The sequence below is a fragment of the Charadrius vociferus genome, unplaced genomic scaffold (genome assembly GCF_000708025.1).
Source record: "Charadrius vociferus isolate BGI_N301 unplaced genomic scaffold, ASM70802v2 scaffold103, whole genome shotgun sequence".
Classification (NCBI taxonomy): Eukaryota; Metazoa; Chordata; class Aves; order Charadriiformes; family Charadriidae; genus Charadrius; species Charadrius vociferus.
The window spans coordinates 738,895-763,644 of record NW_009648061.1 but is presented as its reverse complement, the minus strand read 5'-3'; the positions used below and the strand labels follow the sequence as shown (position 1 = coordinate 763,644).

Genomic DNA, 24,750 nt, shown 5'->3' with positions numbered 1-24,750 from the left:
GATGGCTCTTTGACCGGCTTTCATAACCTCAACTGTAACAGGTATTTTAGTGTTAACATTTTCCTTCCAAATAAGCCAGCATTGCTAAAATACTTTTTCATTTTCCCAGTCATGCAGTCTCACAGAAGTATTCTGTGAGCAGTAGAGGGAATCATATTCTTCCCAAAACATTTGTAGGAGCAAAGCCCACAGTATGCTCAGTAAACGGCTCCTCAGTATGAGTATCTGCCTCAATAATTTCAGCCATGATGTGAAACTTACTCTCCAAGTCATCTCAAAATACACCTGGCATTTCTGGGACCTCTGCAAGCAGCTTATCGCTCTGTACTGTTGCAACTTGCATGCATAACTGAACCTGTTTTTTCTGAAATCAATTCCCCACCGTGCTACCCGGTACCCCGCCTCGAAACACACACACAGAGAAGAATTTTGCTTATGCACTGCATCCAAGGCCATGCACCGAGCTCCTCACCAAATAATACGCAGTTCTGCATTAAAACCGACAGAACCATATGCTTGCATAAGCCTAGGACTGCAAGCAGCAACCAAGCTGCCTCCAAGTCTAACGCACTCACCCCAGTGGCATCTAGATGGCAACAGACAACCGTGTCCATACGCAGTCTAAGCAAGTCAAACTACACAACACAGACATCTGTAAGAACAGCCACAGTGGTGACCCTACGGCTGCCCAGTGGGAAAAACCCACTAATAATCAAAAAACACATATCAATCATTTAGATAATAAAACCAGTGATACTTACAGAAGACTGAGCTCCTTCAGAGCTAAATCGGTATGCTCCAGAGCTATTGTATGTCCCCACCGAGCATCGGTAGTCTGGTGACCACTGGCTACTGTGTGAATTAGAGAAGGTCACGCTGCTACCAGAAGTAATAGCACCATCTTCATAATCGTCTTGGTCGTAATCATAGTCTCCATCAGGAGAAATAAGTTCCACGGAATTTGGGGGTCTACAGGATACATTTTCTGGCATGCAGTATGTGGATTCACCACTTGAAGAGTTGTGGAGACTGACTGTATCATGGGTAGGAGGTATAAGCATGGTGTTGCTAGCAGCAGGAATTGTTGGCACCACGGTATCATTCATATAGGGATCCTCTTCTGAGGAATCATCGCTTGTTCTGATGCCACTGGTCCTTTGATCAGAATGGCCATGCTCACTTGGGTTGGGCGAATCCTTAAATGCATCATCATCAGCTTCAAAGCCCTCATCTACCTCCTCCTCAGGATACGGCTGGCTGAAGTTAAAATTGGGTTTTTCACTGCAGGCATTTCCAGTCTGTTCAGTCAGCTCAGCAGGATACCCGTTGCCCACAGACAGAGACCTCTCAATGTTTCGGACACATTCATCAATCTCATCAAAGTTCAGAGATTCCAGGAACTCCTGGGCTGCTCGACATGCTTCGTCCTCGAGACGCCGGAGTTCCTCATCTCGAAGCTGCTGCAGCCTCTGTAATGAAGCCTCTGTCAAGGACAGCTCCTGCTGCTTCTTCACGCGCTGCAGGTCTTCAATTTCTTTTTCCAGACGCAGGATTTCTTCCACCTGCCTGCTTTCTTTCTGCTTCTCCACTTCTTGCTTCAGCTCTGCCTCCTTCTGGGCTTTCTGAATGGCAGCCAGTTCCTGCTTCTTTCTCTCTTCTTCAGCCTAAAAAATTAAATTAAATTAAAATAAAATAAAATAAATTAAAATAAAATAAAGCCTCTCAATGCAAGATTCCTTTTTAAAATTTGTTTATTTCTAAAGCACTGTTCTCCCACCATGCTGTTCATTTAAAGGGACCCTTATCCCTACATCAGAAAGAAAAGAAAAGGAAAGAAAAAGGAAAACGAAAGCATGATTATATTTGCTCACAGATACTGGAAAGCTGAAGTACGTGCAGAAAGTTCAAACTTTGCCAGAAATTAAATGAAGCATGAGGTGAAAGAAACTTCCATGCAAACAACTGTATCAAGTTTCCTTTGGCTTTATCTGCCAACTCCTGTAATAAGTTTAGTTTAAATGCCACAGATGCCTATTATTTTTTTAAGGGCTGGGTTGAGATACTCATATAAACAGGATGGCTGAAAGCACTAAGAATATCATTTACCTGCTGGGCAAGACGCTCTGCTTCTTGCCTTTGTCTTTTCCTAAAATTGAAGGAAGAGAAGTTAGGAAATCAAGCTCAACATAAGCTCATCACATACCTTTGCTAGGGCAATATCTCAACTTACAGAGATCATCTGCCACATGGAAAAGACAGCCAGAAATAAGGTCACCAAGGATACGTTTGTGAATATGAAACTACCATGATAGCTACATGCGTCTTTTAGCAAAAGAAGCAAAGGTTTCCAAAATCACTTGATCAAGAACAGCCTGAAAAAAAGGCTATTCAGGCCAAAACCTAATATGGCACAGCAGGAGAGCGATGTAAAGCAGCATACTGCACCTTTCTTCCTCCTCTTTTCTTCTCTCCTCCTCTTGTCTCTGCTTCTCCTCTAGTCGCTCTCTGTAAACACGGCGAGCAAGCTGGCCTCGCCGCTGCTTCTGAAGGATTATGGCTGCTTTCTTCAGGCACAGGAACTTCTTCCTACCACTGAATGCTCTGTAGTTCTTCTGTATCACGACCACATAGTAGAGAACCTTTCTATACCGCTTTCTGGGAGATAAGAAAAAAAAAAAAAAAGGAAATTTCTAAGGAAATAAGGAATCAACAAGCAGTCATGAGAAGTCTTGCCATGGTGACCTGCAATAATGAGCCAGTGGTAGTAAAACCAATTTATTATTTCTAGCTCAGTGATGATTTCTCCATTCTTGTTCGCTTTCTCCTCCCTTTGAGAGGAAAGAGATTCTCCCATTTCTGTGACAGCGCTGTCTGTGTCTTCATTAAGGAAATGCACATTACCTCTCTTACATGTTCTTATGTGCCTGACAAGGAGATGCTAAAAGGACAGCTCTGTGTGTGTGCACACATGCAGAGAAAGAATATAAATAGACACTCATCCCATGTCTCATGAACAGCAGGAAAGCTCTGTCATTAAAATAGGAATACAGTTTTTAAGTAACATACTGGTCAGAATGTAAGGACAGGTCTAATATACACACGAAGATAAATTACCTCATTATGCAAACAAGTTTCCTTAAACTGTCTACTGATTTGTAGAAAAAGCAGAGAAATAAACAGATGGGATGAGCAACTCCACCTAATACGTAATGCATGAAGCCAGGTAAACAAGCGAAACATTAATCAGTTACCTAATGTCACGGTTCTTTAAGAACCAAAGTGATTAGTTTTATTTGCCTTCTCTTTTCTTGTCGCGATGAAGCAAAGATAAATCTGAATCTCAGCTGGTAACTTGGGGCAGCCCCACTAGATGCCATCCAGCCAGAGTTCCTACCAGGGATTTAATGCCATGATACAATTATATGGATGCTGGCTGACCTCCAAACTTCCATACTGTCCTATTCATTATATTAAACCAATTCAAACTCCATTTTGTTTTGTTCATGGGTCTGGCAAAGACACCAGCTGGCATTTTCAAAAGCCACTTACAGGATTTGGATGCCCGGTCCCTAGGAAAAGTTAAGAATTGCGCCAGAAGGATTTAACTCCGTGGCTCCCCAGCCATTTATTCCAAAGCATGATTACGAATATTCCCATCTAGTCACTTACCGGGCTGCATAACCTAAGATGTGAGCTCGGATAATCATTGCTGCCTTGGTGACTTCCACCTCTCGCTGTTTCTCCAACTTGTGTTCCAAGGACTCCCGGAGAAACACCTACACGAGAAAACTTGTGACTTAACAACTTGTGGAGAGCATCATATAGAGAGGACAGCCAGGGTGCTGCCAACGTCAGCTCAAGCAGCAGCCTCAGCTTTGAGTTCAGAGACAAACATACCATTTCCTCCACAGAAAAGAAAAAAAAACAAAAACGTATTCCTCTTAAAAGAAAAATACCCGAAGATGATCCTCTCGCTTTGGATATCAGTGGGAAGAGCCTGATTACACTAATGAAAATTTTAATTAGGAGCAGGGTTTTTCCAAAAGCAACATAATTACTGGATTCGTTAAACAGCCTTTCCCACCAAAGAGTATCCCAGGCCAAAGAAACTGGAGTACTTAGCATGAACTTCCTGATTTGAGGGGCAGAAATACCACCCCGATGATTTAGCTGTTTGACAGTACCGGCAGCCTCCACAACCCCTTAAAAGCCTCATCGCTTCAGACAGCGTTGCTATAAGCCTGCAGACGTAAGTAGAAATGAGAGTTGTTTCATATTTGGCTTGACTCGACTGCTTTTTCCTGCTGTTCCAGGGGGAGACAGCTGCTGGGGCCGGACACCCCACCACAGCCGTCCGCCCTCCGGCAGACAGACGGCTCTCCAGGCTCTCATCCCAGCACTAACCTGGGTCATTCGCCCAGACTGCCTAGTGCCTCTTCGAGGCAGCTTTAGCACGTGGCATTGACATATATTGAGCTAAGCCGGCTTATTTTGCCTTGAATGAATGAAACCACTTCTCCAGCCAAGCGGAGGCACGGGGGATGCAGCCTCCCTCTTCCACCCGCCCCGACGTCTGCTCTTCACTGCACACTCAGGAAGAGGTGGGCTATCTCCTGCCAGCGCTTTTTCCAGCCCTTCTCAATTTTGCCTTTTGGAAGGCTAAGTCTGCTGGTATCAGCTATAGGTGGCAACAGCCTGGCATGCTGCTGCCTAAGGCATGAGCAGCTGGAAATATCCACTGCAGAGACACTTGGATTCTCTGGGACGACCCAGGCCGTGCACCGCAGTGTGGTGATGAGGAAAGCGCACAAGACAGTGCAGGCTCTGCTAAGGGAGGAGGGCTGCAGGGACATCTAAAAGCAGCAATGCCTCCTTGAAGTGTTTTGGGGTTTTTCTTGCTGTGGAAAAAAAAAAAAAAAAAGACAGAAAAATACAGACTTTTGGGAGCATTCAAGCAGAAAAAAAGGTAGTTTTTCCCTCTGTGTTTAGGGGGGAAAAAAAGCCTATCACCAAGGACAAAGTAGCAGGACTCCTGAGGAGAGACACAGTCATGAATTTTGAATGTAGCTGGAAAGGGACTACGTTTTACTACAAATTACCCAACTCTAAGGAACATAAAAAGTCCCACAGAAAGTCCCCAAACAACATTCCAGTATCCGAGTTGCACTGGGTAGCTCTTTCTATAGAAGTTTTTAGGCCGGGAAAAAGCCTTTTCTTTCACTCAGTGGGCAATCTTTCTTTGCTCTACACACACTGGCTTTAAAAATGCAACAAAAATCTCCTTCAGAAAGGCATTCAGCTACTTCCTGAACAAAAACGGATGTTAAGCACATGTTACACTCAGTCTCATGCCTTTTCCTGAGCAGGTGCACTGCAACTTGGGATGTAAAAGACAAGAAAAAAAAAAAAAAATCACACTGAAGCTAAATCATCGCAAAGTCTTTACTACCCCTTTTAAGTCACTCGGGCAGGATAGTGCCCCATCCCATGTTCAGTCTGAAACCAATGCCCTCTTGTTCTTCCCTACAATAAGCTGTTTATGAAGACTCTGACAAATGTGCAGGCAGCTCCTGGGGGGGGATGAGCCACGGCCCCAGTGAGGGAAGTTACAACAGAGCTCTGGCTCCTGCCGAGCAGCTGGTTAGAACGATTTCAGGTTCTGATAAATATACGTCCCTAGGAAGCCAAAGCACCGTCCGGGGTCTGTGCATAAATATCTTTAATATACATCTCAAAGTATAGTGGGAAGCACAGCCTAGCTCTGCGGCCGAACATTATCACTGTATTACATGCAAGCCATCGTCTATCAAAACAGGATGAAAGATGACTGCAATTGCCATCAGAATATTTCAGATTCTATCTCTTACCATAACTGCAAAAATTATTAAATGAAATTTCCCAATAGCATCTCTGAGACTCCTTAAGTGCTCAGAGGAGTGGAGGAAACCCCTCAAAAATATGCAGCTGTGAGGAGAAGAGGATGAGGAGAAAGGGCGTTTCACACAGAAATCAACCAGATTTGACACAATATGTTTGCTGCCTTATGGTAACGAGAAAGTTTCACAGTTCTACCAATCGACAGGAGAACTGCAAGTGTAACACATAGTTCAGAAAACTTTACTTCTGGATCTGTTTTTTGTTCTCCCTTCACTATGGAAGCCCTGGGAGTGCCAACGGGAGTTACCCAGAGAAAAAAGGAGAGAAAGGCATCTGCAGAGGCCTGGGGGATGATCCTTGGCAGTGATGGTCTGATGTTTGTAATCCAGTCTCTCGTCCTTTGCACCAGGTGTTTCTAATATTTAGGAGATCTCAAATCTTGCAGTGGGGAATCTTCTCCTGAGCACGCAATGCTTTCACAAGGGAAGCTCTGCACACAACTGTTGTCCAAAATCAAACTTGAAAAACGAGCATGCAAAAACACCTGGACTGTTTTACTTCTTAAATTAGAACTCCATTCTTTTAATTAAAATAACTTGAATTTTTATTGGAAGAAAAGAAATGTTGTGGGCAAAGTTCAGGTTGTCCAGTAGGTCACATATTGAGGTCTTATGTACCTCTGAAACAGACTCTTCAGACTAGGATGGCAAACACACTTAGAACTTAACTCTACCATATGAACACTGGCTAAAATTCTTCCCCCTGGTTTCAGCCATTGAGTACATATCATGCAGGCAGCTTTACTGGTATGAGTGGAGCTCCCTGCAGAATAAAAGTGTTACCTCACATGCTCGATACTTCTAAAAATGGTAAAATCCAGCTACCGTGTTTTAAATTCCGATCCCCACCAGCACTATGGCTTGTGAGCACTGGCAGAAAATTCAAGTGGACTCTTTCTCCACGACTGAAATCACCAGTCAGTGTCTAAGTGCCTTAGACAGCAAATTCCTCAGCACAACCATTAATTGTTGCTATAAGGGTTTCAAGGGCACCAACAGGCATGCGCAGCTTCCTTTAAGGCCAGAAGTAATTACCATTACAACGACATCTCTGCAGCTGTGCAGTCTGAATCCTGTCCCCTCAGCTTTGCATAAGCACCGGCCCCACAATACGCACAGTCAGATTATTTACCTTATTTTTTCCAAGCTGCCATTCAGTGCTTGTGTTGTCATACAGACGAAGCAGGACGGCGCATTTCTCATGTAAATCTTCAGGCAGAGTTAAGTTTCTCATGAGGACTTTATACCTGGCAAACAAAAACTATTTATTACTTCATTAAGACACGAGTTCTATTTTTTCCATATGATTTTTTTGTTATTAGATTTTCACTTTATTCCCCAACATGGGAATGTTGATTTGGTACCCGTGACTTGCATCTGAAGTGCACAAGTCAGAGTGTTTACCTTTTATAAAAGTCTTGAAAGGGCCTACGGACTGGGAAACCAGCCCTCCGAATCCTGACTGTCTCCAGCATCCCAGAATAGCGCAGCTGGTTAAGCACCACTGTCTGATCAAACTGGTCTGGCATCTAAAACGAGCAGGTTCAAAACAAGGATTTTAATAGCAATGGTTAGAGATGTCAGGAGAAATAAACAAAGGGCAAATTATATGAATCTGAAATGCACAGAGGCTAAAAACTGGCTACACAGTATCTTAAAGGACATTAGCAGTTCTGAGCGTATAAAAATATATCTACAGGATGGAAATAAAGGGGTAATTACACAGTATCATTTCCACAGACACAACATTTACAGCCATTTAATCCAATCAGCTCTCTCTTTCCATTTCATGTATATTCACGGGCCATTGCTGTGCAGGAAGAAATGACACAGAAGCACAGGCAGCTAACAGCTATAAGCTTGACTATTTTGTTTCTTTTGTGACTGAATTTACAATCCCTGTAGATGGTCCCGAATGTTGAAGATATACAAATACAGTGGTGTGATATGGCTTTTAGAAAAAAAAACAAAACAAAACAAACAAACAAACAAAAAAACCCAAAGCAAATCCTAAAGGGCAGAAAAGATTTAACTTTCGGTGTAGTGACAAGTCATCTACTATGGACAGGGATGGAAGTTTGCCAGTGGTACCTCAAATCTCAAATAAGCTGTATTTCAAAGAGTTTCTATTTGCTGCTATTCTGAACAGCAGAAATATTTTCATCTGTAAAAAGAAAAAAAAATAATCCACCTATCTGAACTAAGTTTCCCTTAGTTGGCATGCAGCTCTTTCAGCATCATTTTTCATCTAGAATACAGATAACCGTATAGCCACTCAGTCATGGAAACCTGCGAAAACTGATCAGTATGTTCCTGCCCTTGGGAGCCTTGGGAATCCTCTCATTCTATTTCATAATCCTCTGAGTTACCTATGCTTTCACCATGCTTTGAGGTAAACCAGCCACAGCCACGCAAAGATATTCAAGATAGTGAGAATAGCCGTCTTGCAAAATGCTGGCAACCCCGATACCGAAATAATGCCATATGTAAATACACCATTTAATTAAAACATCCTCTTTAACCCACCAGGTGACCCTCCTGCAAAGCCCTTTGCAGGGCTGGAGTACAGCGCTTACTATTTTGCAAGAAGCTGTTCAGAAGGTGGGATCTCAGAGATACAGTCAATAGTTTATATAAGATCTGAAGTTCTTCAGCCGATAGAAATGACAGCAAGATCAAGCCCTGAGCAACTGTAAATCAGGGGACTTTCTTGGTATTTATTAGCTGGCTTTAATCATGCCTCTTGTTCAACTTAACAAATAAATGACTCCCCCAAATTTTAACTTACCAAAAGTACTTTCAGGAAAGCACATTCTCAAAAGTTCATTTAAAATAGCCAGTCTAAACTTTTCCATCAGCACCTTTATCCATAAACCAAAACACTGTGTGCTAGCGCTGATACCTCTCAGCTGTTGATTAGGTAGCTTCAAAGATACCGGTAAGATTAGCTTCTACTTCCCTCCTTTAAAAGCCAAAATGTCTAACCCAAAATGTTGCTATTCCTCCTTTCATTAATTTCTTTTCTGGAGCAGAGGTGGGATACTCCTCAGTAGAAGCAGCAGCCCCTCTGCATGGAGCTGTCGCAGAGCTGGGCACGGGGCAAGCACTTCCCCGGCACTCCCTGTTACTCTGACAGCGAAAGACTTTCGCACTCTGTCCTTTGGGTACAAGGGCCAAAATTCACAATGGAAAAACACGACAGCCCGGCCCTTCCTCCACAGGCAATAGCACTGAACAAAAAATGAAAATAATGTGTGTTTTAAAAGGTAGCTGGTCACCACGGTGAGCCCTACCCTGCCTGGGGTAATCAGCACTGCGTGCCGGCAGGACCTGATCTGGCCTGAGCAGGTGGACGGGGGCGATGGAGAAATTCAGCCACCACCAGCAGCTGTTGCTTTTGCCTTCCCTTGGAGATGGATGCTTTGCACGCCAGGGAGATTCAGGAGCTACATCAACTCCGCACCACTCTGGCTGCTGTTACATCAATGGCTCTGTTAGAACTGTGATTTAACATTTTATGCATCCAGAAGAGTGTGGCCAGCAGGTTGAGGGAGGTCCTCCTCCCCTCTACTCGGCCCTGATGAGGCCACATCTGGAGTATTGTGTCCAGTTCTGGGCTCCCCGGTTCAAGAAAGACAGGGAACTGCTGGAGAGGGTACAGCAAAGGGCTACAAAGATGATTAGGGGACTGGAGCATCTTTCTTATGAGGAAAGACTGAGAGACTTGGGTCTTTGTAGTCTGGGGAAAAGAAGACTGAGGGGGGATCTTATCAATATGTATAAATACTTAAAGGGAGGGTGCCAGGTACATGGGAACGGTCTTTTTTCAGTGGTGCCCAGTGACAGAACAAGAGGTAATGGGCACAAACTTGAACATAGGAAGTTCCATCTAAACATGAGGAGGAACTTCTTTACTTTGAGGGTGGCAGAGCACTGGCACAGGCTGCCCAGAGGGGTTGTGGAGTCTCCCACTCTGGAGACATTCAAACACGCCTGGACACCGTCCTGTGCAACCTGCTGTAGGTGACCCTGCTCTGGCGGGGGGGTTGGACTAGATGATCTTCAGAGGTCCCTTCCAACCCAATCACGACCATTCTGTGATTCTGTGATTTCCATACCCACGTGTATAAAAAAAGTAATGTTCCAGAGTGGAAAAACGCCTCTGTGAATGATGCAAAAAACCTCTTTTTTCTCAACAATGTGTTTCCTTTGGATTTTGCCACCACCGGTAAAATACACCACAAGCTTTGCATTTTAGTGAACACACAGTATGAAACGGTTACGATAAAGGTATCGATACTGTCGTGACTGGCACTGCCAACAGTGTTTTCCACAGGTGCCCACCCTACGGCAGCCGGGTGTGTTAGGGAACCAACCTTGGGAAGCCGCACTCCGAATGCCCCTGCACACACCTCCCTGCCTGTTACTGCACAGGTGGCGGATGATGCCCACAGGAAAGGCAATGACCCAACACAGACGCAAGCACAAACCACAAGGAAAAACGTATTCATTTTTCACCTCATGTAACCCAAGGCTGATTTCGTGCCACGAACGGACTCAGGTCAATACATCTTTTTTAATCTTTGACACTATACATGCTTTCAGTCTCTCTACCCCACCCTTACTTGTCAGCTCAAAAGCTGACACTCTTCGCAAGACTTGCAAACAAAACAGTATTTTTGGGGCAGGGAGGCTGGGAAGCCGATGCATGGATGGGAGTGGGGATACACCAAAGCGAGGCAAAATTTAGGGGACACTGCAGACGTCTCACTCACAGGGCAGCCTCTCAGTTTGTGAGGGAGCACCTCCTGCTCTGGGAGCCAGATGGCTGCTGCATCACCTAATCCTTTTATTGCCAGCCCCAGGCACTTAAAAAGTTAAAAGTCAGCCACCAGGCAGGCTTGAAAGCTCATGTTACTTTTTAGAAAAAAAAAAAAAACTTTCTCTTTCCATCCATCCCTGTTTTGAGTCACAGAGGAAGAAGCAACATTTTCATGGTATTTCTCCAGCAACTATAGGAGTTAGGAACAGCCCTGCTCTGTCACCAGGAGCTGGGATTGTCACACAGTCACCTAACTCCAGAAGCCTGCAATTTAAAGAAAAGCATAAAAAACAGCAAGAGATGTTAACACAGTATCACAGCAGGGCAACATAAAGACCATTGCCTTTTTAATTACATAAGCATACTACTTGGCTTTACATCACTAGTAACTTTTAATTGCTCACAGACACATGAGGCTATTAAATTGGAGGGTCAAATCCTGCCCTGGCATATGACTGGAATTACATCTGCAACAAGTTTGGCTGCTTTGAGTAACCCTGGGGTGGTGGTAAGAGATGTGCTGGACTCCTCTTTTACACTTTGAATATGGAGTACCAGAAGATACTCCCCATCACCTGGGGGTTTTTGACTGAGCCATCACAGCAGCTCTTGAGAGCTGAAACCCTCAACACTAAAATGCATCCAGGGTTTCCCACATCTAGCAACCAGAAGAAGTAAGAAATGCAGTCCTGTGCGCAACACCACAGCACCCAGCATATCCACCTCGCGACTTGGCGAAACGCTGCATCTCAGGTAGGTTTACTCTGTGGATGAAGAGGATTTCAGCCTCAATTGTATAAACAGTTGTAGGCAGGGATAACTTTAAGCATAACTTCCACTCAGCAGGGCTCCTCATACTTAACAAAATTAATTGCAGCTGCACTTATTGAACCAGAGTGCAAGTACTGTCTATACCTCAGTATTAAGTGGTCAAGTGCAGGGTCCTACATCTGGGTCAGGGCAATCCCAAGCACAAATACAGCCTAGGTAGTGAACGGACCGAGAGCAGCCCCGAGGAGAAGGACCTAGGGGTGCTGACTGATGAGAAGCTCATCATGAGCCAGTAAAGCACGATCGCAGCCCAGAAAGCCAACCACATCCTGGGCTGCAGCAGAAGCAGCATGGCCAGCAGGTCAAGGGGGGTGATTTTGCCCCTCTACTCTGCTCTGGTGAGACCCCACCTGGAGGACTGCATCCAGCTCTGGAGTCCCAACATAGGAAAGACATGGACCTGTTGGAGTGGGTCCAGAGGAGAGCCATGAAAATGATCAGAGGGCTGGAGCCCCTCTCCCATGTAGAAAGGCTGGGAGAGTTGGGGCTGTTCAGCCTGAGAAGAGAAGGCTCTGGGGAGACCTTATTGCGGCCTTCCAGTACCTAAAGGGGGCCTACAGGAAAGATGGGGAGGGACATTTTACAAGGGCATGTAGTGATAGGATGAGCGGGAATGGCTTCAAACTGGAAGAGGGCAGATTTAGAATAGATATTAGGCAGAAATTCTTTACTGTGAGGGTGGTGAGACACTGGATCAGGTTGCCCAGGGAGGCTGTGGATGCCCCCTCCCTGGAAGTTTTTAAGGCCAGACTGGATGGGGCTTTGAGCAACCTGGTCTGGTGGGAGGGGGACCTGCTTACGGCAGGGGGGGTGGAACTAGATGATCTTCAAGGGCCTTTCTGACCTAAACCATTCTATGATTCTACGATTAAACTGCAGACACTTCTAAGACAGGGAATGATGACCATCTCCACTTCAACGATGCTCAGTGCAGCACTAAGGAGTTAAACTTGCTATAGTATAAAATCTCCACGCAAAGGGTCACCCATGCAGCTGATGCTCAGACTTGTATCTTTACTGGTGCTCCTTCAGACTTCCTGTGGTAAGCAAGCCAACTTTCAGATTTATACCAAAGTAACACAGGACAGAACTCATCTCTGGGGGCTGCTAAATTTTTACTAGGGATGCTATAAAAACTGGACTTGTTTCACAAATGGACACTTGGGAAGAAATTTTATTCTGTAGGAAAATTTCAGATAGACAACAGAACCATAACTGATATTAAACCAAAATGTCTTCCAAAGTTAAAAAATTTGAATTAATAGCTAAAAGTAAGATTCCCGCAAAATAAGATCAAATTTATAAAAGAGAAGGCAACAGAAAAGGAAGTCAACTGAGAGGTTCCAAATTTTTCTGAGAGAGGCAGTCAACTTCAAATCAATTCAATTTTCAATATTTATTTTACTTTTTTCAAGGAATGGCAGCACTAAACCACTCTGACATGCAAAATCACCAGACAACAGCTGAACCCAGGTGGGTCAGAGCCACGTTAGGGCAATGAGCAACATCAACGTGAAATTAATAGCTACAAGTCAGGTCTGTTCTACTTGTGTTTTTTGCGGTGCACTCTTTCATAGCACAACTTGTAATTTATCATTTCCCAAATCCAAAAGTCTCCACTGAATTTGTGCCAGACGGCACTGAAGCCAAGGCTTTAATGCGACCTGGAGTCTCCACCGGCGAGACTCTGGCTCCTTAAGCTGCTAAATGCTTACTCTGATCTGTTGTCAGCCTCCTAAAGGGCAAAGCTCCTGCCTGAAATCACAATTAGAAGCTGCCATTAGGACAGACATCTAACACCTACGCATAATTTTCATGATAAAATAGTTCCTTAGATTACAGTCTGACCAAGGTTTGAAAAAACACGATCCCTTTTCCCTGGACAGCATCCTTAGTGGAGACTCCAATCACCTGAATAACACACGAAGAGAATACAACATTTCTTTTGCTCTGTGCATCATTTGCTCTGTTCAAACACAGAGAATACCTGATTTCCCCGGTGGAAATCCTTCTTCCTCCTTGAACTACTGCCTGCCTCAGAATAGTACAGACACAATAATGACAGATTAAAGCAGCCTCACAGATTTTACGTAGGCAGGAGGAATCACACAGAAAGATTGGGGGAAAAAAAGGAAAGGGAAAAAACCCCAGTCCCTTGTTTCTAGATTTCTCTGTGAGAAGTTGAGTAGGACTATGTCAGCTTTGCTACTGTGTCTTAGAAGTGTTGATTCTCTTGGCTTAGGAAAGTGTTTTGTGGAAGACAGGTACAGAGAAAGAAAACATGAAAAACAGGTAAGAGGATGCGAAAAAGTAATTTCTTATTTTAAAACCAGTAACTTCTCTCAATGTCTTAGTTTTTTAAATCTGCTCTCTTACTCCGAAAACGAAGTCTTGGCAATTTTACTCTGGAGAAAAGCAGCAGAAATTAAAAAGAGGTCAGTCTTCCCCTGCTTTAGACGGGGTTTTGAACTCGTTTTCACATCTTAACGTGTACTGATATTTTTTCAGAAATAGGGGGACTCAGTAAGCCAGACCTTTCTGAAACAGTCCCCATGGTCTCCTGATCTCAGTCACCAGCTCCACGAGTCCAAACCAATGCCAGGCTTTCCTCCCAGACAAATTTGGAAAGTGTGAATAAATTAGCTTCTCATATGTAATCCAGCTGAACTGATACGAAAACGTCTGCATGCCCATTGTTTGCCTTTTGTAAACCACATTACGCTCAGCGATTCTTATCCATATGTACTGCTCGGCAGCCTTTACTCATGCCGAGGACTCAAGCCAGTAACCTGCAAGAAGTGAAAGGGAAACACCTGCACCCGCAACAGGAAAATGCACTGCAAAGGCAGGACGGGCAGGGAGAGGGCAACATCCCTGTCAAATCCAGAGACTTCAGCTGCAGTGCCATGTTGGTCACCCTCCCACCTCCAACAAACCATTTCACCCCCTGCTCTTCTAACCATCATTTCTTCAGTCGCTTGCACCATAAACTTTGTTGGCATCAGCTTATTCAACAGAGTTTCAACCTCAGAACTGCAGCGCTTCTAGCACAAGGAACATTAAAAGCTGTGCACATCCTGCCCAAGGACCCGGAGCATCAGGTCCCACTGATCTAAGAATATGGGTATTCCAAGGAAAGAAGCCCTCCCTGGTCTCCTCCAGCACGCAGCTTGCTGGAGCTGGAACAGGTTCAGGTCAAAACAGAGACAAGTTTGATGCCTGCTTTGTTTTTGAAGACATTCCCTTACTGTCCCAGAGTATTTCTGTCCACAGATAAACACCATAAGAGCATTGGAGAACAAAACCAAAGAACATGCCACAGCTAAAAAGTTTATTTGGTATTTCTACTGTATGGCACCAGCAAGTCAAGGAATATTTGGATAAACCTGAAATAACAGTAAACGTTTTGTATGTCCGAGAAGATCTCCTGGCCTTTATCCACACACCCACACCACAACCCCACAATAAGCCTTTAAAAATTATTAACACCGCTGGTGGCAACTTGCTAGAAAAAGAGCATGGGTATATTGCAACAACACTTGTGTCTCAAAAAATTCTGCTGCAAACTCCAGGCCAGATTTCACTGCAAACTCAGTAATGATATGCTGGCTCTTTTATACAATCTCTACAGGTCTGAACGTGAAAGCACTGCATTTACCAACAGCAAGCGTTTGCACGATTAGCTGATCTTCTCTTCAACTCCAACTACTGCAGCTGACCTGTGTGACTCATCGTCCAGCCCTCAGCATTTCAGATAAGAGACAGACTTCAGAATTAGCCACTCTCATGGCACAGGTTAGAGTTGCCCCTGCTAAAAATAGCACTGTATAGAAGGAACACTGTAATTTTAGAGTTCTTCTACTGTACCAAAACAGTCACAGGAGGAGACTCAATAAACGAATGTGAAAATGTTTTTGTATTTATATTCAGCCTGTCGCCCAGCTTACTTTACAGTCACGGGCATCTCAAGGATATTTTTAAGACAGCAGCTCATTTAAGAGCTATGAAGCAGTACATTACCACACTGACCATTTGCACTGGTGTTTAAAGATTTCAACTAGGTGAAGACACTGCTGAGTTAGATCCAGCTACAAAGATGCTGTAGTCGTGTTCCAGGTCCTGCTGGTCTGCGTATAGCAAAGATGAAAGCTGGAACCACCTTCATTGTTGGAGAAAAGATGCTCAAATGGTTCTGACCAGCTTGCTGCAATTTCATGCTTTTGTCAATAAAGATCGATAAACTCACAATCTTGGAGCTATTTAATCTACTTTTTCTTAGTCATGGTCACTGTATTCTTGCATTTCTAAGTAAACTTCTTTTTTGTTTGGTTTGTATGGACTGAAGGCTACCTCTGAGTAGGCTCTTTGTGAGCCTTTCTAAAGGAATACAGAATTTCTTCTAAAGGAAGACGGAATTTGTCTACCCCTCTCACATAAGCCCAGAGGAATGCTACCTCCTCAAAATTACAGTCTAATTTCTTACACACTGGTTAAAACCTCATGGAATAGGAATGGATTGTTAAAGGCACAGGCTTGTACATCAGAGATATTTAAGTTTTCTAAGTACATGTTTAGAGCTATCTATGTGATTGCCTACATTTTCAGCTTTAGTGAGCCCTTGTTGCCTGAATACATTATTCAGAGAGCCCATTGAAATGCACAGCAAGTCACAGGGGCTGTTTGTCCCAGAATGGCAACTGCAGGACCAGCCATGTGAGACAGACCATTAAGCGCATTTGGGAAAAGAGGGATTTAAGTTTCAAAACCGCTCTGGCAGGGTCTCAGCACCCTGACAGAAGGTGTGACTGGCAGCACGGACCCCAGCTGGAACTTTTCATAGGCCCTCCTTCTCCACCTGTGAGTAATCTGTTGCCATTTCATCCGAGGTCATCCTCACTAAAGCCTCCAGTCCCTGCAGACTAAACCCCAATCTGGCCCCATTCTCCCCACCCTGTGATCGGTCAGCAGGCTTCTCCTGAAGAAAATCAATCAGGCTGCCTCATAGCCACAGACATACCATGAAGAAACATGCTGTAAGGTACTAATTGCAAGGACAGCTGTCCTTCCTTACCGACCCCGTGTCAAGACAGCCAACACCAACATCACCACTGTTCGCTACAACACTCAAGAAAACAACTGCACACACCGCTCAATGTCTGCTGAGGCTGCATACCGACCAACTGCAGATGGTGAAACCCCGACCCTCCACGTCAGCAATGACATCAAACAACTTATTATTTTTCCTTTCATTTCTTTATTTTTTTTTAAATAATTTTCCCACTGTACTTCCACTCCTCCATGCCAGACTTTTCACCCCCACCTTAAAAGTTTCCTTTGTTGTTTGACAGTTTATTGGCAGACTGGGCATGTAAGTCCATTTCTGTACTTAAAAGAAGTAAATCATGTTTTAGGATAGTTCCTCTAACATGATTTCTTCAGATAATGATGTTCAGTATCAAGCATTTATTTCTGAAAGATAGGAAGTTTCATCAGGGGATACAAAATTAGGATGAAAACACTTGAGAGAACCTGTTTAAGATGAACTTCATCTTGCATGGTTGAAGTCCGACATAGCTGTAAAACCTTTTCTTATAGCAATCCATGGAAGAACCTAACCCTGCATACTTCTAATGCCCAGTGTAGTGTTACTACAAGTAACCTCACACTTGAATATGTGAAACCCTCCACGTAGCGAGTTCTCACTGAAATGCGAACACGGTATCACTTCAGCAGTACATCCTGAAATAGTATTGCAGATAACTTTTATCCGCATTATCACAACTCTCCTTGCTTTCCCGGGTGACTCGAAACTGAGGAACCTTTTTTCAGACTGCAGCTCCATACAGGGGGAGAGAGGATACAGGGATATCGCCTCCTCTTCTCTACTGCAGGTAAGTAGAAAGGAGGAGGTGGAAGAACCTCACTTCCAGCCAGAACAGCTCACGATGGATGGAGGCAGCTAACATAGCACTCCACGGAGGGACAAGAGACATCAACTCGCAGAGCACAAGGAGAGCAGAAAAGGACTCTCAATCTAAATCTCACCTTATTCCCTCCTTCGGTCCTGGGCACCCACCTGCTGCTTCTCTAGATCTGGTCACACCTTATTGCTTTAGGACTGCATGCCTGAATGCCATATACGTCTTGAGACTCTTCTATTTTGGGGCATTGCTTTAAAGAGAATACTAAAATTCTCTGGTATTTCAGAAGTCAGTTTAGTGATTTGTGGGCTAACCTGTCCTCCTCAGCTATGTGACTGCTACTGAAATGTTGTGTCTGATTTTGGAGCACAATAAAGGAGACCACTACACTGGAAACCATTTAGATAAGAGACGTAAGAATAAAGATCTGAGTTAAAAAAAAAAAGCAGTATAGGACTTCAGTAAAAGCCTTAAGAGCTCATCAACAAGAAAGCTGAGAGGCCTTGATAGTAAGCTGTGAGTAGCTATACCAAGAGCCCACATTCAACAACAATTTCTAATATACAGCAGATAAAAACATAAAAAGCATGAAAAATCCCAGGAGGCATATCTTTTTCTCACTGAGTGTAGTCATTGGAAGAGCTTACCCATGGTGGTGGGACTGTCTAAAGCCACCAGTCACTTCAAAACACAGGATGTCCTCCTCCTTCCAGCAGGCGTTAATGGTTTGCTTACAATTTGCCACCCAGCGGGGTTAGACTAAACGATCTAACTAGTCCCCTTTCAGCACTCCAGCTGTGGAAAAAATACTGCTTTCCTTTATTTGAAGGTGGTCAGTGCTGACTAAGTACCTTTGGTACTGGTAACTTTGGTAAGTACCTTTGGGACTGGGACTCCCAAACTCTGCACCAGAGAGAGGAACACGACACACAGCTACTGGCCTGCAGCACACGGTGCAACCCAGAACTGTGCTTCCCACACGCATGCTTCTCCTTGGCAGGGAGGAAGTTCATCACTTATGCAAGTATTTGGCAGTCCAGCACGGGAAGTTTGGCTGAGATTTTACTGTGACTGACTGTGAAGAGACAGGCTGAAGACTGACTTAGATTAAGTCATTACAAAGCCCTCACACATTCACCACGAAATAATAAAACTCCTCCTCCACGTTATCAGCTCTAACTTAAAAATGGGAAAAGCCCTGCGACAATCATGAATCACACCTCTGCAAACCATATGGTTTAAACTAATAAAAAAGTTTGAGTTGTCTTTAATTGATTTAAGTGTGGAGCGGATGAGTTTGTTGGATGGCCGTGAGGGCCAGCAACTTCCTAGCTTAAAGTCAAAATCAGATTCAAGCAACATTAAAAAGTTAGCACTTGATCGCACTCCTTTTTCAATATTGAGGCTGCAAGCAGTTTCTCCTTTTCCAACGCGTTTCGCCCCTGCACCTGGTTCATTCCCTCACTGGCCCACAAAAGATGCCTACAAAGCACAAGGCTGACGTAACGCGCAGACTTGCTGCTCGGTGCTTTCTCAAGCAAGGAATCGATCCAGAGCAATTCCTAAGCCAGAAAAAAAAAAAAAAAAATATATATGGTTTTATAAAATTACCTCCTAAGGAGCCCTTTCTCCTTTCCCTCCTGTATCGAGCCTTTTGTTTGAAAGCCGTAATGGGGAAATCAGCCAGGCTCAAATCACAGCCAATACCTGGTACGTGTAAATGGGGAACGCCGCAAAATATTCAGCCCGCCAGCTTCGGGTTGCTAGGACAGCGGAGGTCGGGCAGCACTGAAAGGGCAGATTATTCCCACCCCGGCGCAGGCACAGGGCTCCATTCACGCCCAAGCTGCTGCCTCCGGGCTGCTGCCCGCTCGGGTGCCGCGACCCAGCCCCCCCTGAGCATCCCTGGCCCCCCTCTGGCTCCACCGGGATCCCGCACCAACCCCCACCGGAGCAGCCAGCGGGCATGCCTGTATGCCCCTCTGCACCAAAAATGCCCCATGGAGCTGTGCACAGTCCTTGCTGGTTTTCATCATTACTGAGGGCTCGCTTCAACCTGGAGGAGCCCGGGATACCAGAGGTTGGGGGAGGGGGGGAGCTGCCCGAGAGCTACACTGCAGCAGACTTGCAGTGGGTGGTCTGGAGATCTGCTCTAAAAGCATGAGGAAACCTGTTAACACTGCAGCTAAGTTACTTTTTCAGTATAGAGAGGGGAAATTCAAGTTGACAGAAGGTGACAGGGATCCCTGTGATCAGCACAGACATCTACCTGGCTACAGCAAGAGTCGCCTGATGGCCCAGGTAAATGACCCAGCTCAGTCCCATGTAATCAGTACATTAATTACTCCCACATCTTGTATCTCAGCCCATCTCAGATAGCATCAGCCTAACTGCGGCATTTTTCTTAGAATTTGGTCCTTTGAGCTGCTGCTCTGGTATCTCTACACGTTTTTACATTATAAATTCAGGACCTGCCTGGCAGATCTGCAACTGACTATACAACAAGATGTCAAGGTTAGTGAAACATGTGTATGTGTGTGTTTGCAGGGAAGGGACAGAAAATTAAGGTAGTTGTTTGTTCTTGTGTACATACATTTCACAGGAAAAGGTAACAAATATATTCTCCTTGGACTGCTTTGTTACAACACAACAGTCAACTGCCACCCCATCCTCCCCCCACATTAAGAGTTGGAAAGTCTCCTACTTGAGTTCTTTGATGTTTTCGAGAACCACATCAAAATCAAATTAGATTTTTCTGATAATTCTGAAATTTGTATCCTAAACCAAACACCAAAAGCCCCTTTACCAACTTCTTCATATATTACATAAACACGAGATGGAGGAGCTCTGCACATCACAGCCATCTGTGCTGCCACAGAGACCATGCTGAAGGCACAGGTGAGTCAACATCATCTTGGCTGGAACAGCAGATAGCTCCTGTGCTTCCTGCAAGCATTGCTAAAAATTGCATTTGGTAGAGCAAAACGCCATTGCAATCTCATTGCTATAGATTATATATTGGCAATCATTAACACTTGCAATGAAAGTCACCATGTATTTTTCCGTCACAAAAAAAAATATGCAGAAACTACTTGTTTGTTCCAATTCCTATACATCTGTGAAATAAGACTTAACTATAGAGTAGATTAAATTTCCTTTATTAGCATGGTGCACAGTTACCCAAAATGGATATCAAGAAACCCCCCTTAACACCAATATGGTTATCAAACTATTAACTGATTTAACTACAGAGAGAGAGAGAGAGAGAGAGAGAAAATGAATTATAATAGACAGTAAAATTACATCAGGACCTAACTAATTCAACATTCAACCACCTTCTGAGTGATTTAATTGGGATGCCACATCTCCATAAAGCCTGCAGAGCTTACAGGCAGGGATGCTGGTCAATGGCCCTTTGTTTCTGTAAGGCAAGTTTCATCTTTTCTTAGTTACATGAAGCACACGGTTAGTTGACTCTACCTATTTTTAAGATGATCCTGCAGAGAAGAGTTTTGCCCTTACTTATGTTCTAACAATCTGCTGTGTTGCATTTAAATAACAATATGGCTCCTCCTGCCCCAGAAGTGGATTTTTTCTGTCCTTCTCCCAGATTTTCTGATCATGGTGAAAACACACTGTCAATACTCCACAATTGGTTAGACGCATTTTCCCTGCTGACACACCAGCACTGTGCTCTCCTGGGGCTGGCCAGCAGTGTGGACTCCACACCACCAGAGCAATGGATGTAACAAGTCTTCCCTCTCCTTCTGCACAGACCAGTCGCCACTTTTGGCTGGATACAGAACTGTAAGGGAGCTGCACGTACGCCTCACTCCTCTGCAAAGCTGTGTGACAAGAGGGATCACAGCTCCAGGCACTCTGTTATGTGCTGCCCAGCACACCCACAGCAGCCTAAAACCAGTAATAACTTAAACAAAGCATTCAGATGCGTGCTTAGAGCTCATTGAGGCCAATGAGATGTACATGCCCTTTCAGAATCTGTCTGATTTGAGACGCGTCAGGTTGTGCACGCCAGTGGTCACAGGGAAATGGCAATCTTGAATGGCTGAACAGCTGCTTCTCCCCTGAGAAATTCCTAGGCCGGCCTAAGTATACAACAAAACATAACCCTTCATGTTTGAGTCAGAAAGAGACAGTGAAGATAGAATCAGCTTTCCTAGATGCGACTTTGTTTGCTATGTGAATTGTTTGCTTATATTAAAAACTCCTGTGAAGCTAATCTAAGAGCTAAACCACTTTTAACGAGAATCATCATTTCTTCCTTTGAAAAACTACTTAATTAATGAGGCTGGACACTGTCTCTTTTTGGCTAAAGATGCACCAGTGGTGTGGCTGGCAAGCTGCAGATGGACATACTTCACAGAATCACAGGTCAGGGTTGGAAGGGACCTCTGGAGATCATCTATTCCAACCCCCCTACTTGTCCTTTTCATGCTGAATCTGGGGTAGCCATTCATTCCAGAAAGCCGGTATCACAGAGAATTTGGCATTTATCTGGCTTTCTGAAAGCGGAAGTCTTCTCTCAACCCATATACTTTATGTCTACTTGACTTCTAAAAGTTTTGAGACCCCAAAAGCCCCTTCTTAATGTTTTAAGATTTCTAGATCTACAGAGAGTAAGTTCCAAAACTGCCATGACAGACCTCATCATGTAAACGGTGGAAATACAACGTAGCACTATGAGTTTGGTGACAAATGTCCCTTTTCAACACTAAATATTGTGCAATGCTCACAGCAGGTGCGTGTGACAATACATGTCGGCAGCCGAAACGGAAAACTTCCCCGTGTCCTGAACGACTGACGTGGTGCAACGGGCTTCCTGGCTCACCAGTAACTTCACAGACTGGAACAGAGCGTATGCTTACCCGGTGCCTGGGATGAACAACAAAACCACTGCTGCCCACGGACTGAACCACTACAGCCCACAGAGCCTGAGGAGCTGTGGTGCTGCCACCTCCCCAGCACAGCTCCCGCCGGTGGCACCAGCTGCCCAGCTCCCTGTCGCCCCAACAGGGAATGTAAGGAACGTGGAGGAGACAAACCAACAACAGCGACCTCAAACCTCCTCACGCTTCAGCCAAAAAGCTTCCCGCAGTTTAGGCTGACTGCTGGCACACAGCTACGACTCAGCCGATGTCCTGAAACACGGACTCCACTGCGACTACGTTCCACTTCATACAACCGACACCACAACCTCACTTCTGTAATTCTAATGACAGTGTTGGGAATAGGCCTGCCTTGCTTCTTAGGCTTATAAACTGCCTAAAACCACCACAAGCAGTAAATTCTAGTGTAAGTTAGACAACAAAGACAAGATGCTTTGATGCGCTTTCAGTAAGCATTTCACGTTTAAAGTTTCATCCTACGAGGTGACAACAGATGTTCTGAAGTCCTTACAAATTCATCACAGTGAGGTCTTCCCCCATGAAGTCTTTGCTTCTTCACCACCTCCTGTGACTAAATTGAGAAAAGCCACATATATACACACACATAAATAGGTAGATACAGTTAAAGAGAAAAAAGTTCAGCAATCAGCCCATCTACTCTTAAACAACATTACCTTCTGCTCTTGACACAGATTTTGTGTTCTGAGGGTAGCTCTGACAAAGATTTGTGAATAGTTGGGACAGTACTATAACTTTCAGAAAATTCCTATCAGTAATCTAGCTGTATTGGAAAAAAATATTGTTGTTATGCTTCCATTTATGTTACAGGCTGTAAATACACTTTTTTTTTTAATAAGCCAACAAATGAGAAACAAAACAAATCTTCTATTTTTTTGAAACTAAACAGTTTTAGCAAAAGAAATACGGAATACGCATCATTGATGTTCCACAAAACAAAAATACCTACATTTTGGCCTACCGCCACTGTTACCACTTGGGGTTTAAAAGGACACATCTTAACATCAGTGAGAGAAGAACAACTACAAGTTATGAGAACCCCCCTTTCCCGGTCCCATAGGCACTTTATCAGATCATATCTCCTCCATCTAGATTTGCAAGGCAAATCTGGGGTTCCTCTCCTTGAGACCAGAATAAAACTCCCATAGACTTCAATGATGCAGGATCAAACCCTTTCCCTTCATAACAGCTTCTCTCAAGCAATTTTATCCTAATTTTTTACCCTGTGGCTGAATTCTAAGGTTTGTAGAGGCAAGCTCTTTAAGTGGAAAAGCAAGGAACAAAATGCAGATCCCAGAAGCAAAGGCAATCAGTGGTGAAGAACAGAGATATTTTAGCTGCTGAGTTGGGTTGGGGGGGTTATTTCATTGGGGGTGAAAGGGGGGAGCTGACACAGAAAAAGTCGAAATATACTGCTGTTACGGTATCCTTTCCATTACTACGGCTTTTTTTTTTTTTTTCCAGGCATATTCCATTTCCTGTATTTCTACAGCGAAAAAACTGCTGTCTCAAATGTGTCCCATCAAGTTTCCCCAGTAAAACTACAAAATTAATTTAGACTTTTGGGTGCTGCAGATACCTTGCTGGACTCCCCCCACCCCCCAAACATGCTGGTCCCCAGTGTTGTTTTCTTATCACGCAATCAAAGTAAAACTACAGCCATGCCTTATGCCTTAATAAATTACAGGAATACTACACTCCTAAACTTTAGATAGCTGGTTTTCCTGAATCTACACGGTAGGCTGCTGAAAAACAGGGAAGCTCTTTCTCCAGAAAGCAGCCCATCACTGCAACACAGGTCTTCCCCTCTCTGCACACACAGCCCTACTCCGGCTGACTTCTTCCCTGCTCCGTAAACAATCACCCCTTTAACTTTCAAACGGAGTGTGATTTATTAAAGCAGGCTGCTTGGCAGCAAAGCTCTCCTGGCGTGCGAAAATATGATTAGACCAGTAAATTTAGTCATTTTTTTTCATGAACTTGATTCTGCATGCATTTACCCTCTTTAAAAGAAAATACAAGCCCAGAAACATTTCCAGCCAAACTCCAGGCACTTTCTTTTCTTTTTCTACAAGTCCACTACATCTCCAAGTATGCAAGATCAAAATTATTAAAAAACCTGCATGAATTAAATCCCTTACCTTTTAAGGCTTTTTCACCCTTCAGCGTTCGCCCATTGTGAAAAACTGAATCTTTAGCAGCTGCAGCTACGCACACACACACACAGACACACACACACAGAGCAGGGCTTTCTTCAGCTCACTGGTATTTCAAGTCTTTCATGTGATATCTTTGGCTGTACTTGCTTAATTCAT

At 44.1% G+C, this 24,750-nt stretch overlaps 1 protein-coding gene across 1 annotated transcript in view; it reads right to left on the bottom strand.

Moving 5' to 3' along the window:
• MYO10 (myosin X) overlaps positions 1-24,750 on the bottom strand; it is a 136,260-nt gene that overhangs the window by 24,704 nt on the left and 86,806 nt on the right. The window contains exons 19-24 of the mRNA XM_009883736.1: positions 7,341-7,465; positions 7,069-7,183; positions 3,670-3,776; positions 2,446-2,655; positions 2,107-2,146; positions 762-1,664 (exon numbers count right to left, since the gene is read on the bottom strand). Coding sequence (XP_009882038.1) covers positions 762-1,664; positions 2,107-2,146; positions 2,446-2,655; positions 3,670-3,776; positions 7,069-7,183; positions 7,341-7,465 — 1,500 coding nt within the window. The remainder of the gene's footprint in view (positions 1-761; positions 1,665-2,106; positions 2,147-2,445; positions 2,656-3,669; positions 3,777-7,068; positions 7,184-7,340; positions 7,466-24,750) is intronic.